Source organism: Camelus bactrianus, chromosome 15, assembly GCF_048773025.1.
Source record: "Camelus bactrianus isolate YW-2024 breed Bactrian camel chromosome 15, ASM4877302v1, whole genome shotgun sequence".
Lineage (NCBI taxonomy): Eukaryota > Metazoa > Chordata > Mammalia > Artiodactyla > Camelidae > Camelus > Camelus bactrianus.
This window is the reverse complement of record NC_133553.1, coordinates 52,910,723-52,926,270: the sequence shown is the minus strand read 5'-3', so window position 1 is coordinate 52,926,270 and position 15,548 is coordinate 52,910,723. Positions and strand designations below refer to the sequence as shown.

General features: G+C 33.2%; 1 protein-coding gene across 5 annotated transcripts in view; it reads left to right on the top strand.

The window, feature by feature from the left end:
• Positions 1–15,548, top strand: part of RTN4 (reticulon 4) — a 71,928-nt gene that overhangs the window by 37,857 nt on the left and 18,523 nt on the right. Inside the window, exon 1 of one of the 5 annotated variants that reach the window (XM_074341147.1) lies at positions 1,310–1,533. The exons of the other annotated variants lie outside the window; for them this stretch is intronic. Within the exon in view, the coding sequence (XP_074197248.1) occupies positions 1,500–1,533 (34 nt within the window). The 5' untranslated portion in view covers positions 1,310–1,499. Of the gene's footprint in view, positions 1–1,309; positions 1,534–15,548 lie in introns of those variants that run through there. 5 annotated transcript variants of the gene reach the window in all.

The window sequence follows — 15,548 nt, the reverse complement described above, 5'->3', positions numbered from 1 at the left end:
TACTATTTTGGAAATATTATATACTTACTGAATAGTTTGGAATTTCTAATTATTGCATGGAGAGGCCAGACATTTTTTGCCATGATATGACTTAGTGACAGGATTCTCAAATATCACATTATGCAGAGATCCAATAAATAAAGTTTAAAGTTAAATATTAACTTTTGAGCTGAGAATACTAGACTGTCTTTAAAGATTGCTTTGCTTTATGTTTGGAGTTAGGTAGAGAGGGAAAGAACTGAGTCCTTGATATTCAGACCACTTCTGATATGAAGGATTTTGCAGCCCACACAGTTTTCCAGCAAGTTCAAAAAAATATACCTATTTCAGTGTAGTTGTAGTCTTAAGATGTATGTACTTTCATACACAGGCTCCACCTTATACTTCAACTTATCATGCATTTTAATATAATTTCACTGATTTGTCATTATATTTTGCCTTTCCTGCTAAGTCAGATGGTAGCATCAGTTAATGTTTAGTCAAGACATTCTGCACTGGAATGAATGCCAGTATTATAAAGTTGAACAAAAATCTCAAATTCCTTAGATTTGTTTTTGTGTTTATCAATAAAATTTTGATTTGGTCTTATGTCATTTTCCCAAAGCAAATGATATAATTAGCACATGAATATTTCTCCTCAAGCCAGGAGTTTATTAATAGTACCTGCAATGGTGTCTAATAGATATTTATTGAAAGATTGAGTTGGAACAGGTGATGATTAAGAATAATTGTTTATTTGTACATCTCTGGATTTCCATAATTAAAAAAGAAGAAAAACATAGCATTACATTGTAAATATGAAATTGCTGAAATTGAATAAAATCTTTTTTCTATTGAAGTAATATATATTCAGTAAAGATTGATAATTTGACTTTGTGATTCTCCTCTCATACTCTCATAAGGGTGCAAAATGCCGATAATTTAGGAGAAAGTAGGAAGAGATTCAGTATTTCCCAGGCTTGAAATTTAAGCTGCTACCCTTCATTGGATCAGTCCATTTTTATCTTACTGGGTAGCCATGAATTTTAAAGTTTTAAATGAAGTTGAAAACCAGCAGCATAATTTACCTATCCTTAAAACAAAACAAAAAAAACTGCACATGACTTAAAAAGCATTTCAAATAGATTCAGTGGTTAACTCTACTAGAAGAACAACCCTCTTTTCTTTCCTTTCTTTTGGTAGCCTGCCCGTCCCCCTGCAAAAGTAGCTCCATTTGGTGTGAGCAACAAGCAAAAGATTAGAACAATAAACAGATAGAAGAAGGACGTAGTGCCTGAGTATTAGTAGCCTAGTTACAGATTGCACTGCGTCAGACTGCTCCACACCCAGAAGGCATCAGGTGACTTCAGTCCTGCTGCAGTTGTGCAGCAGAGGAGACTGCAGACTTCGGTTGAGGAAACGGATATTTCATGTCTCAGGGGGTAGATTTTTGCAGTTACAGCTTTTCCGTTGGTATGCATAATTGGTAATTGCATCTGGAGGGCAGATCGTGAAAAGAGATGGACGGTCAGAAGAAAAATTGGAAGGACAAGGGTATATCTGCTTTTAAATCTTAATTCAGTTTTTTAATGTGACCAATAATACATTTCTGTGAATAAGCTTTGCAGTTTAGATATATTTTGGATTAAAAATGAAGCTTATGAAAGGTTTAAGAGTAAAGGATTAGAATAGCTATTTCAAATGTATTTTTACATTTGGTTATGTATGAGAAAATGTCACGCTGTTCTGTTTCACTGGCATTTGATTTAGTCTTTGCAGTTCTGTCGTTGATTAGGTTCTGTTCTTTAATCTTGCACACAGTAAACAGTATAGTTTTTTAATTGAAGTATAAAAAGATAAAAAGCAGATTTCTTTTGTATAGCACAGGGAACTATATTCAATATCTTGTAATAACCTTTAATGAAAAAGAATATGTAAACAGTATAGTTTTAATGTATTTCATTTGCTGGTCACTTTGGTGTGATAAATCTACACAGCCATCTTTGTATTCTATAATGACATTTTCTGTGATTTTTTTTTTTTTTAAGCTGATTTGGTGTAGTTGAAATTCTATCCAAAGGTTTGTAGGTAGCAAGATCCTGCATTTGCAATAAGCCTGTTTTCTTTCGAAATCTTATTAAACCTTTGAAGTTACTACCAGTTCCCTTTTAATTAGATTATAATTTTGTATATCTTAAAATGGTTAAAATATATACACAGTATTTTAAATGTGTGTCTATATTTAAGTCACTAACCTTTGTCCTTGTAATAGCCAGTCAGTGATCTTGATCCCCTTTCCTCCCCCTTGAAAGCCCAGATCCTTTCAAGTCTCAGTGGATTGGGTTGTGTAAGAATTTAAGCCTGTAAGTGTACTAAATATTTTTAAAATATTTTATTATGTAGGTGGTTAAATGTGCCATTTTAAGAAAAAGGGAAGGTAGTAGGCTGTATATTTGACCTTATAATAAATTGTATTAAAAATTATTAGAGCTATTTTTAAGTAGTCCAGCGAGACATTCCATACAGGCGATTTTTTTTCTGCCCACATTCAAGTTTTATAGTTTTTAAAAAATGTTATGTATTGCTGTAGGAGATTCGTTAGCAGGACTGGTGATAATGTTTCTAAAAGCAGTATGTGGAGCTAATTACAGTAACCTTTACACCCTTTAAAAATTTTTTTGAATAAAGTATTGTGGGGAAAAGGTGAATTTAAGATTGAGTTTGTATTGAGACATCAGAATGATTTTATAGTTACAACTTAAAGAACAGAAAACAATACAGCTTTGGATTTTTACCTTTATGAATTTAATGAAATAAAGTTAAAAGAGAAGGATTTTTATCTCTTCATCCTTCTGACCATTAGCATTACAAAGTGAAAGGTGAATTGCTACACTAGTTTTTCTTTCTTTTTTTTTTTTTATTGAAGTGCTACACTAGTTTTTTATAAGTAAAAATAATAGTGATAACAGGACATAAATACAGCCTTTTAAAATAGGTGAAAAGTCACATCAGGGCCTACTTTGCATCTGTTAAGGCTCTGGATTAATGATTTGTTTCTTAGACCATTTAATAACATCTTAAGTTAGTTATTTGCTGAACTAACTTAGGGATATTTTGAGACATGAGAAATTAAGACCCAGTATAGTGCATATTATACCAGAGATTTATTTTAATTATTTTTAGGCACTAAATATAAAATCAGATTTACTCTTGAATTTCTGGGGAGCCTCACTTTGTGTATTAGTGCAATGGCTTGATATATTTTTAGTACTTGTCTTTGGCATTTTTGCTTGGGAAGATTAACTTTACCTATTTTTCTGATTCATTGGTTGTTGTATTTTAGTATTTTCTTTATTAGCAGCTAATTTTAATGTTGCAGATTATAGATTACAACTTAAATGGAAATCAGTGAGAAGCTGAAGCTGCCATGGAATGAGTTTTTCCTCATTTTATGAAAAATGTGACAGTAGAGGAAAGAATCTCATCTAAGGTCTCTAGGTATATTAAAAAGAAAAACCACAAAAAAACTTAAGCCCATATTTTTCCTACTCCCTCATTACTCTGTTTTCCCCTTAAGTGCCAGAGTTGAAACACATCCAGTCATCTAATGGTGGTAGCATTTAAAGGTATAACAGAAGTGAGAGATATTTTGATTTCAGTGTTTTAAAAAGTTCAGGGTTTTGTTTTGTTGCTGGTTAACTGGTATTTAAGACATTTTATTTTTCAGGCTAAGACCAACATTAATAATTTGTATTCTTTCCCATATTTTTTATCTCAGATTTCCACTTGTTCTTAGCAGGATACTTATAATGAATTAAATCTACGTAGTACTTGATTATTGGGATTATATGGAAAGCATTGATAAAGACAAGATTTTGAAGATTTTAAGATAGGAAGGAATGGGTAGGTTTGGGGGTTTGTGTTGGGTAGGAGAATGATGTAACCACAAAAAAGGTATAACTGAGACAGTGAATAGAGTTTTTCTGGGTAGAACAGAATATTTATAGGATAATAGTGGAAAGATAAGATTGGTATGATCAAAGAATAGAGAAGATTTGCAAGATGTTGGTCAGGTTTCCTCAGACTTCCCTGAAGATGAGAATCAGCCAGTGCTTCTTGAAAATAGTCCTGTGAATCCATATTCAGATCTACCAAATCAGAATTTACGGGGGGAGGGTATGGCAGTGTATTAAGGGCCCTGGTGTAATTCGTGTTATAATCAGGCAAATTTAGGAAACACCAGTCCAGGTTTTTAAGTTTCTGTTCTAGTATGTTTTGATTTTGGCCAGAATAAGAAACTTACCCTTTTCAGTTTCCTCTTTTGCATGATTTCTAGTGTTCCAGTTTTGATGTTCTCTGATTTTATGGAAAGATATCCTGGGCCAGATTGCAAAAGACATTGACTGGGTTTTGGATTTTATCATAAAGTAAATAAAGATCCTTTGGAAGTTTTAAAGTATGGAGTGATAAAATGATAGGTTTGAAAGACTGTTTTGGGGTGCTGTATAAGATAAATTGAAGAAGAATTTAGAGGCAGAACAGGATGACTGTATTTGTGCCCAGATTTAAAGCAAATAGTGCCTGGGTTTGGCCTGAAAAGAAAGTGACAGATTTGAGAAACCCAGGAAAGGAATGCTTGACACTTGTCATAGAATTGTGGGACTAAGATAAGGACAACATGAAATTTCAGTCAGAGTGAAACTTTGGCAATGCTAGTGCTTTAGTATCAGTAGAAATAGAGCTGAAGTAGGTAGAAATGATGCCAGGTTTTGTTTTGGAAACCTCAAATTTGAAGTGACAGAGTATCTCTGAAGCTCAGAGAAATGACAGGTTTGATGAGTAAAGAATTGGAAATTGAATACAAAATGAGATGGATGAATACTGTGAGGATATTTGCATAGAGAGAACAGAAGATTGAGAAAGGAAAGCCTGAAGCGTGCATTGTGGGGATTTGCAGCACCAGGAGGATCAGGAAGTTACAGTCAGAGCAATAAAAGGAGCAGGATAGTGCTGGTTCACTGATATTAAGAGGAGGGAGAATTTTCAAGAAGGAATAGCTGGTTAAATACTACAGAAAAGCCATTTAATAATGAAGATTGAGAGATGATTGTGAACGCTGAATTTTAGGAATCTGTGCAACACTGCAATTATTACTAGTGCTTTTGAGATTTGACAGTTAACATGCTGTAGGTGACCTTTGAGAGAAGTTTGTGTAGGATGGGGACAGAAATGTTCCTAGCATTTAAATTCATTTTGATTATATGGCAAGACTGGCTTTGGACCATTTCTGGAGCATACTTCTTATAGAGATTCTTGCAGAGTTCCCTGACCTTTACTTTTGCTAAGTCACTTTCAATTTCAAAGCTTAAGGTTACTGAGTATATGGGTACAGGTGTACGCACATACTGACATTGAGGAAGAGAGGAGCAGGGGTCTTGCTGCTTGAACAAACAAGTACCTTACTTAACTCCTGGGAATGCCCCCCCCCCCCACATAAACACAAAATGCCTGAGAAGAGAACTTGGGTGTTAATTGTGAGACTTATTGATTGGAGGAAGCTTCCTGTTTTCAGTTCTAAACTTAGTTGAAACCCAGTGTTTAGTCATTCATCAGATACTTTTTCTAGATCTTGGTTTAGTAGTGCAGTGCTGTGTGTGCTTGTATGTGTGTGGTAGAAAATTTGGAAGGTGTGTAGAAGAATAATACTATCACTTCACACAGTAGTTTTGGTATATATTTCTAACTGTATGTATGTGTTGGGTACATATGGTACATTTTGTTCTATAATCATTTTCCTCCCACTCAATGGGGAGATGTTTTAATGGATGTAGTATTCTAAGTATGTACTATTAATCCCATATATAGTTAAATATTCATTATTTCTGAAGTTTTACAGGTATAAACAATCCTAAATTGAGTATAATTGAATATAAATTATTGTTTTTATTCATAATTATTTCTAAATTGCTCAGTTACAGTTTTTAGAGTTTTAGTTCATGTTGCAAAACTTCCCTCCAGAAAGATACAAATTATTTTGAGCAATGTATAGGAGTGTCTGTCCCGAAACCTTGGCTAAGATTAAATACTACATATGCATTTCTGATGGTTTTAACTCTAAGATAGCTGTTTTGTCACTTTTAAGTAAATTAGTTGATGAGAATCAAGTTTAGATCGAAAAAGAGTAAATTTGCAATTTTTTTCCTTCTGTATATAAAGTCTCATATGGATACGTATTGGGAGCAATGGAAATATCCTCTCTGTTTTCTTCATTTACCCAGGTCTGGGTACTCCTAATTCTTTACCAGAACTTCTAACTGGTTATTCCACTGAATCCTATGTGTCACAGTCAAATTAATCTTCCTAAACTATGTCTCTAATTATAGTACTTAAGGGGTTTTCCTTTTATTTTTCAAATTAAGTTCATGCTATCTATCTTGGACTTCTAAAAGATATTCCATGGTCTAGTCATAGCCTTTATAATCCCATCTCCCATTACTGTGTCTCCAGCCACATTGAAGGACTTATTCCAAAAACATTCCTGTTCTTTGCATTTGTTTTTATTTTTCTGTCTGAAATCCCCTCTTCCCATTTCATTTTGCCAAGTCTTACATATCAAAGACCCAATCCTTCCTGAGATATTCAGAAATCGTCCTTGGTGGAGGTAATCCAGTGTCCCTTAGAATTCCCATCTCTTGGTTTTCATTTTGTGAAATTCATAACTGTAATAGAATTTATATATAGGCATTTTTTAAAACTGGCACCCCCCCCCAAAAAAACTATAAATTCATTGAAGGCAGAAACGGTGGCTTCATCACTGGGTCTCCTCATTGACTCTGCACAGCTTCTCAACAAAGTGAGAGGCTGAAAACTTTGTACAGCCAGGTTTATTCCTGGCCTTGAACATCCATTCCTGGAAATTTTTTAAAATGTTCTTTTAAATGGGAGAAATAAGAAAAGATATTCTATACTTTACCCCTTCTTAAAGGAGCAATTAAGTAACTGAAGCAACTTTTGTAAATCCAGAATTTTCAGATTATACCTGCAGACAAGCCATCTTATTAGTCATTTATTCTGATTTTCCCCTTTTACAATTAAGGAAACCAAGAGAACTAAAGAGATTAAATTATTTGTTCAGGACTACACAGCTAGTGGCACAGGGTCTTTGTTTTTATTTTACAATTTATATTGTACTTGAGCAATCGAAGATTGAAAAATATAAAAGCTTAAATGATCCATGTTTTGATATTTTATTCATTTATAATTGAACTGTGACATCTGTCTGTATGGTTCTCTCTGTAATAAAAGTGGCAGTAGTCTATAACACTAGCCATGAAAGAAGGTAAGTGTGGCTAGTTGTTTAGTATAGTCAAAAGGTTAATCCTAATGAGAACTCTGTGGGCCAAGAGAGAGAATTTCTCTTCGTCTTTAGGGATTGGATTTACATGCTTGAATGTAGAAAAAAAATGTTAAGCAGTGATAGAATTCTTTTTCTGATCTCCAGGTATCCCCTAGGTTCCCCTTTTATTTATTCACTTGGTTCCATCTCTTGCTAGAATTTAGGCCCAAGGATGCTATTTAATTTAGCCAATCCTTCTCTTTGCATCTTTGGAGCAGTATTCTAAGACCAGATTTTCTCTTTGTTTCTCTGCTTTATCATGGATAATGTTCACTTATGTTACTGGATATGTGTTCATGTGCATATAATGTGTAAATATATCTCTTTAAATCTGCTTCATGGCTTTCACATTTTTTAATTCAGTCACCTTTTAGGTGAATGGTATTGATAGACTAAAATACTATTGTGTCTCCTCAATACTATATCACCACTATCTTACAGTCTATGTAGCATTTACTTAAGGCACTCAAAGCAATTTAAAGATTAAAAATTATTAATGATTAATTATTTAATGATACTCCTCCAACTCTATTGTTAAGAGATGAGAATTGAGATAGATTTAGGAATTACTACTCAGATTACAGATTTGCTAAAACTCTAATTTTCCATAAAATTTTCCAGAAGAATAGCTGTTGTTAGTTTATAGCTGTATACACTCATTTGTGTATTTTTTCCACTTAAATAATTAAAATTAAAATAGATTATTCTGGTCAGTGATATGAATACTTTACCTTATTTCATTGAAATCTATACTATTAGCCATTTATTTATTGAGGATTTATATTGAGTGTGTGCCATAGGTGTGTAAAGTTAGAGAAATATAACTAGTTTACCTACTAGTGAAGCTCATTCTTTTTGAACTAGTAATTTTCTCTGAGTTTCCCCCCTCCCCAGTTACAGTTTACTAATCTTTTCAGATACCTAGAGTTACAGAACAGTATATTTTCCATTTAGTTTTTATTAGGAGAAAATAGGATTTTTGGCAGCAATTTACTATTTCTAAAGTTTGATGCCTATTTCTTGTAATGTGTGGATGCCAACCAGAAGTAAAGTTGGAAGGGGGAAGTTAGAATTACTTTCTGCTATTTTTTTATTTTCTAATAAAGCTGGAAATAGAATGTGGGATTAAAAGTATTGAAAACTATGTGAACTGATTAAGTAAACTGATGTGGTGCTTCTTGAACCTCACTGTTCTCTATCTCAGAGAAATTTGGATTTTCCTTAGAAGACAGCAAAACCATAGGTAGTTTTTACCTTCCTGCAGTGTATTGAGACATTTTCTATTTGATGATACTTAATATAGAAGAAACAACCACTTAAAGTGAACTCAAATTTCATAGCAAATAAGAGGGGAAAAGATTTGATTAAAACTTTATCTTAAAATGTAAAACCAACAGTTATGAAAATAAGTTCTAGTTTATTCTTAACAAAATTTAGGTCATAATCACAGCTGTGTATAAATTCTTAGGATGAACAGAGATGAATCAAGTTTTGGGGCTTTTCACTGTGTGTAGTTTTTACCACAAAATTGGTAACACAAAATGGCATTTTTATGGTTGAATTTTCACATTGGATCATATATAATGTCTTTTTACACAAAATGTTCAAGGGTTTTAATGACTTTCCTGGTGGATGATCTTAGTATTTTGAGGTCAGATACTCTCTTTTGAAGTGCCTCTTGGACTGTCAGTCTCTTTTGGAGTAATTCTCCAACATCACTGGTAACATTAACCTTCTGAAATGCTACATTATTAGGAACATACGCAGTTTTGCATTGTGGTAGATTTGTGTTGTCTTATCTGGAAATTATATATATGTATAATTTTAACTTATTATTTTCAAAGTGAGGGACAATTTAGATGGCTTCTAAGAACCACAATTTGCAACTTAAACAGAACATATGATTTACTCATATTATTGAATCTATATTACTGAAATTTATTGGTCTATATATGTAACTCTGCTCATGGTGTTACTTGCTTCTCTCTCAATTATTTAAATTGGGATTGAAGCACTCTTTGGAATCCTCAAGTAGGATAAAAAGCAAACTTGAATACTGATAAATTCCTTTAAATACAATATGTGGTATGATGAAAAGAGTGAGACCTTCATGCTTAGACCTGAATTTCAGTCTGTAACCCTACACAATTTATTTAATAATACTTCTAAGCTTCAGTTGCCTTATGTATAAAATGCAGATAATACTTTATAGGGTGGTTGTCATTAATGATCAACGTATGCAAAGTATTTGCACCATTCCTTGCTCAGAATAGGGGGTTACTAAATTGTTATAAAAAGGGCAAGAATAGAATTTTTTGCTAGTTTTATGTAAAATGTTTCTTCCTTAGATGTATGGTGGTTGAAATGATCACTGCACTGTAATGTCAGAAGTAAGGCAGGGAAGATACAGTGGTGAAAGAGACAAAGACTTGAAATTGTGGCATATCTTTCAAAAACTAGCTAGAGCATGAGGAGAGATGGCCAAAAGAGGTGCTGATTTGCCAAGTATTTGATTGAGACTTTGTAGCAGTACTAGGTATCCATCAGCCTGAAACTTGCTAACTGAAACCAAGTTAGCAGTGCTTTCAGAGAAAGTTGAATTCACCTTTTTAAAAAAAATCAGAGCTTATTTAATATTTGATTACCCTGCTTAACTTAATCTCTTGGGATTTAGTGTTTAGTTCACCAAGCATCTCCATAGGTGAAATCTCCTTTTAGTTTCAGCTAACTTGTTAAGTGGTTAAAATTAAAATTTTCTAGTTTTATACGTGGGGAAACTAGGTTAAGTGATCTTAGTCAGGATCATACTGATGGTAAATAGAAAAAAGAAATAGGGCTCGAGCTCTTCTGTCTTTGCTGAAAGAATTAAACTCCCACTCCACACAGGTTTTTTCATGGACACTCACATGTCATTTATTAGCCAGTTAAATGATTACTATATGGAGGTAAAAGCTTACTGTGTGGTAATAAGTGATCAACTCTGAATTCTAGCACATTTCCTGGCATTTGGGAAGAATTTATTTTAAGGATTCTGATTCCTAATAAATACATAATTATTTATTAATATAAAGATTATGGTTGTGAAAAATAAAACTAAAAGTTTAATTTCATTGTAATTATTTATTTATTGATTTGTTTTTAACTGCCTTTCTCCCTTTTTCATTCTTCATCTGACTTTATTAGCGAACTTAACATTTGCTTTTGCTTTAAGAAGTACGTATTTTCCTGCTAGCCATTTCTTGTCCTCCCAGTGCTGTTAGGACTCCCTAGTTTAATGTCCATCCCCCACCCCGCCCCAGACAAAAGATTTAAGAACTGAAGCCTGACTTTGGGCTATTCAAGGAAGAGCCTCAGTAAGAATTTAATTTGAGGCAAAATGTAATTGGATGACTCCTGCATGTAAGGCTGACACTATTTTTAGCTATGACAGATGAGTTTATGGTTACCAAATGTAGGCAACTCTTCTTACTCCGCATTGGGCCAGAAGTTTTTATTTTGCATTAAAGATCATAGTGTACTGAATTATTTTGAATTAAAATTTTAGTTTGATAAAAATGCTACTGATCTGTGCATTGCACAAAACAATCAAAGTAAAGATTTTTCATATTTTTTTGGAAACAAAAGTGGGGAAGCACTGCAGGGATTAAGTCACTTTATTCTAAATGACAATTTATTTAAATTGAGCAGCATTATTTTAGTAATCCATAAGCATTCTCCCCTGTTATAAGAAAAAGCACTGTTACATTAATTTCAGACCTTTAAAAGGATGTTTCATGAACATTTTATGTAAGAATGAAGTTGAGGTCGTAACTAGGTGGCCTTGCATGATTAACACTTTATTCTGCAGTATAGAAGGAGACGTCAGGAACTATAAAGGATTAAGCTTTCCATGTACAAGCCCGTTGTGTTAATTTTGGTTTCTCAGGAATAAAGAGGCCATTAAACTCTTCCTTCATAAACAGAACTAATAAAGTGATTATAGAGGATTCAAAAAATTAGCATTTTAGTGACCCTACAATTCTTATTTAAGGATGTCCTTTATTTTAATTTGAAAATATTACAGTTTTTAATTAAAATGTTTATATTCCTAAGAATAATCTAGCTACCATTCAGACAGTGCAGCAGATACTAATGAAGCAGGTAATCAGAATATGAAAGGCATTCGTTCAATCTTTTAGGGTCTAGCAACATTTACTGTTTTATATATTATCTGAAAGCATTGATATTTATTATTAAGTGTAGATATCTGAGAGTAGTTTAAGTAAAAACAAATGTTAAATCCAAAGTACAGAAACTTTTTGAATAAATCAGAATTAGTGCATGCCTTAAACTGGCATAAAGTGTGCATTCATTTAATCAATCAGTAATATTGAAAGTTTAGTTGGATTGAGGCTTTGTCCTCAGCTCTGGTGATGTAAGTAGTAAGAGAATATGCTATTTTGTGGATCTTACAAAGAAAAACGTGTTAAAATGAGCAATTTTTTTTTAGTTTTTAATTTTTTAATTGTGCAGTTCATTGATTTTTTTGGTATATTTACAGAATTGTGCAGCCATCACCGTTATTTAACTTCAGAACACTTTCATCACCACCCCCTATCCAAATCTTAAATCCATCACCAGTCACTCCTTATCTCCACTCCTCTCAGTCCTTGGCAACCACAAATCTACTTTCTGCCTCTAGAATTGCCTATTCTAGATACTTCATATAAACAGTCATATAACCTTTTGTGTCTGGCTTCTTTCACTTGGCTTAATGTTTTCAGCACTCATCCATGTTGTAGCATGAATCAGTACTTCATTCCTTTTTATGATCCAGTAATACCCCATTGTATGGACATTTTGTTTATCTGTTCATCAGTTGATGGACATTTGAGTTGGTTCCTCTTTGGGTTATTATGAGTAATACTGTTGTGAACACTTTTGTACAAATTTTTGTGTAGACATAGATTTTCTGGTCTTTGGGGTAGAAATTCCAAGGAGTGGAATTGTTAGGGAACTTTATGTTTAATTTTTTAAGGAATTGCCAATTTTTCACAGTGGCTGAATTTTACACTCCCATCAGCAATGTAAGAGGATTCAGTCTTCACTGCTTGCCAGCATTTGTTATTGTCTTTTTTTTTTTTTTTTTATTTTAGCCATCCTGAAGTGGTATCATGTTACGGCTTTGGTGTGCATTTCTCTAATGACTAATGATGTTGAACATCTTTTCATTGCTTACTGGCCATTCATATATATTCTTTGGAGAAATTTATATTCAGTTTCTTTGCCTGTTTTTAACTGATTTGTCTTTTTATTGTTGAGTTGTAAGAGGTTTTTTTCCTAATATTTTCTGAGTACAAGTCTTTTATCAGATGTTTATTTGTAAATATTTTCTCCAATTCTGTGGGTTGAATTTTCACTTTGCTAGTGTTCTTTAAAGCACAAAAGTTTTTAATTTTAATGAGGGCTAATTTATCTGTTTTTGTGTTTGTGTGTCTTTTGTTGTTGTTTGTTTGTTTTACTTTTGTGCTGTGTCATATCTAAGAAACCATGCCTAATCCAAAGTCATGAAGATTTATACCTTTTTTTTCCTTCTAAGAGTTTTGTAGTTTAAACTCTTTAGATCTTTGACCCATTTTGAGTTAATTTTTACGTATGGTGTATGGTGAGGGTCCAACTTCATTCTTTTGCATTTTGATATCCAGTTGTCCCAACATCATTTGTTGAAAAGCTATTCTTTCCCTCATTGAATTGCCTTAGCATCCTTGTCTAAATCAGTTGACCATAAATGTAAGAGTTTATTCCTGTGCTCAGTATTATTCCATTGTTCTATCTGTCCATCTCTTTGCAGCCACCAAACTGTTTGATTACTGTAGCTTTGTAGGAAGTTTTGAAAAAGGGAAGTGTGAGGTCTTCAACTTTGTTGTTCTTTTTAAAAATTGTTTTGTCTATTCTGGATCTCTTTCATTTGCTTATGAATTCTACAATTGGCTTGCCAACTTTTGCTAAAAGGCAGCTAGGATTTTGATAGAGATTGCTCTGTAGATAAATTTGAGGAGTATTACCATTTTGACAATAATGCCTTCTAACTATAAACATGGGATGTTTTTCCATTTATTTAAAATTAAGTCTTTAATTTCTTTAAACAATATTTTGTAGTTTTGTTTCTAAGTCTTTCGCTCTTTTTAAACTTTTTGATGCTGTTATAAATGGAATTATTTTCTTTACTTTCAGATTATTCATTGCTAGTATAGAAATACAATTGACTTTTATAAATTGATCTTACAGCCTACAACCTTTCTGGATTCATTTATTAGTTCTGGTAGCTTTTTGGTGGATTCATTAGAATTTTCCATTTATAAGATCATGTTCTTTGCAAATAGAGATAGTTTAACTTCTTTTACAATCTAGGTAGCTTCTATTTCTTTTTCTTGACTAATTGCCCTGCCTCATACCCCCAGGACAATGTTGACTGGAAGTTGAGAGAGGGGATATCCCTGTCTTATTCCTGGCCTTAAGGGGGAATCCTTCAATCTTTAACCATTTAGTATGGTGTTATTTCTGGGGGGTTTTGTAGATAACCTTTATTAGCTTGAAGGTATCCCTTCTATTCCTATTCCTACTTTGTTGAATGTTTTTATGATGAAAGGGGCTTGGATTTTGTGGTTTTGTTAGATGCTCCTTCTGTGCCTGTTGTAATGATCATATGGGGTTTTGTCCTTACTTCTTTTAATATGGGTTGTTATATTGATTGGCTTTCATGTGTTGAACCAACCTTGTATTCCTGGAATAAATGCCACGTGGCCATGTTGTGTAGTCCTTTTTATGTGTTGCTGGATTCAGTTTGCTAGTACTTTGTTGAGGATTCTTGTGTCTATATTCATAAGGGATCTTGATCTATAGTTTTTTTGTGATGTCTCTGCCCAATTTTGGTATCAGGATTGAACAGACATCTAAGTTAACTAATGGGTATAACTTTGAAGGGATATTAGAAGCAGCAGTATTTGAATATATTTCTCAGAAAGAGTTTTAATAAAACTATGGCTCCCTTCATTGAGAATCGACAATCCTGGATAAACTTAATCTTTCAAAATTTTTTCATTAAAACCAATTTAAAGAATCTGTGAGACTAGAAATATTGATGAATGTCAGTTACAGTGGCAACCCTGTTTGTTAGAAACTAATATTTTTCAGCCTTGCAGCTTCAGTAACAATCTCTAAAGTTCCTTTACAAAAAAGGATTGAAATCCTTTTATACTTTGCACAGTGACTTTGGTAACAGTGTAGATTGCCTCTCAGCTCTTCCTATTCTAAGATACATTAATTTTGTCTTGTGTGTGCTTATCAATACCTAGTTGACCTATCTCTCTTGGCTTTTCTTACCTTTGTTCATCCTCAGTACTTTAAGGCTTCACCAGAGCATTCTTAGGGCTTACTTCCTCAAGACTCTCATGGTACCTGCTTTGAGTACTCTCCTATAGCTATTTACGTGTTTTCACACAATATGTGCGGGCTTGCATGTATGATGTTCAGAGTTCTTTCATTTATTGGAAAGACCTCATTCCTAGGAACCACATGATAGGTAGAAAGGAAGTAGTAGGTTATGGTTTACTGTACTTTCATATAGATTTATTATTTTAGGCTATAATCACTGAATACTGCTGGACCATACGTACATGACTATTCCTGTATGATCAACTTTGGAGAAATTAACTTGATTCGGCCCAGAGCGACAGAATTTTTTACTATCAGCTGTATCTAAATACTTATTAAGCTAGCAGACAGGGTATTCTCTTCCCAGTAGGAGAGCCTACTGGGAAAACCGCACTCTTGTTATTAGATTGTCCAGTGGTATCAAACAGGAATAGAAAAGGGTGCATTTTTTGGTAAGTATGATGATAATTCATGAATGCCATTGGAAAGGGACAATTTAGGGTGGCATAAAAGGGATAGAGAAGCAAGTTAAACTCATCTATAACACTACTACCCAAGGATAAAAACGATTTACTAGATACCCTTTCAGGCTTCATAGTTACACATTTTAGTGGGATTATACTATATGAATATTTTTATAACATTTTTATTTATAATTGTGCTTCTATGGCAATATAGATCTCTATCTCTGTCTTTAATGGCTACCTAAAGCCATAACTTTTGCATACTTATATCCTAATTTTACTTAATCAGATTCATA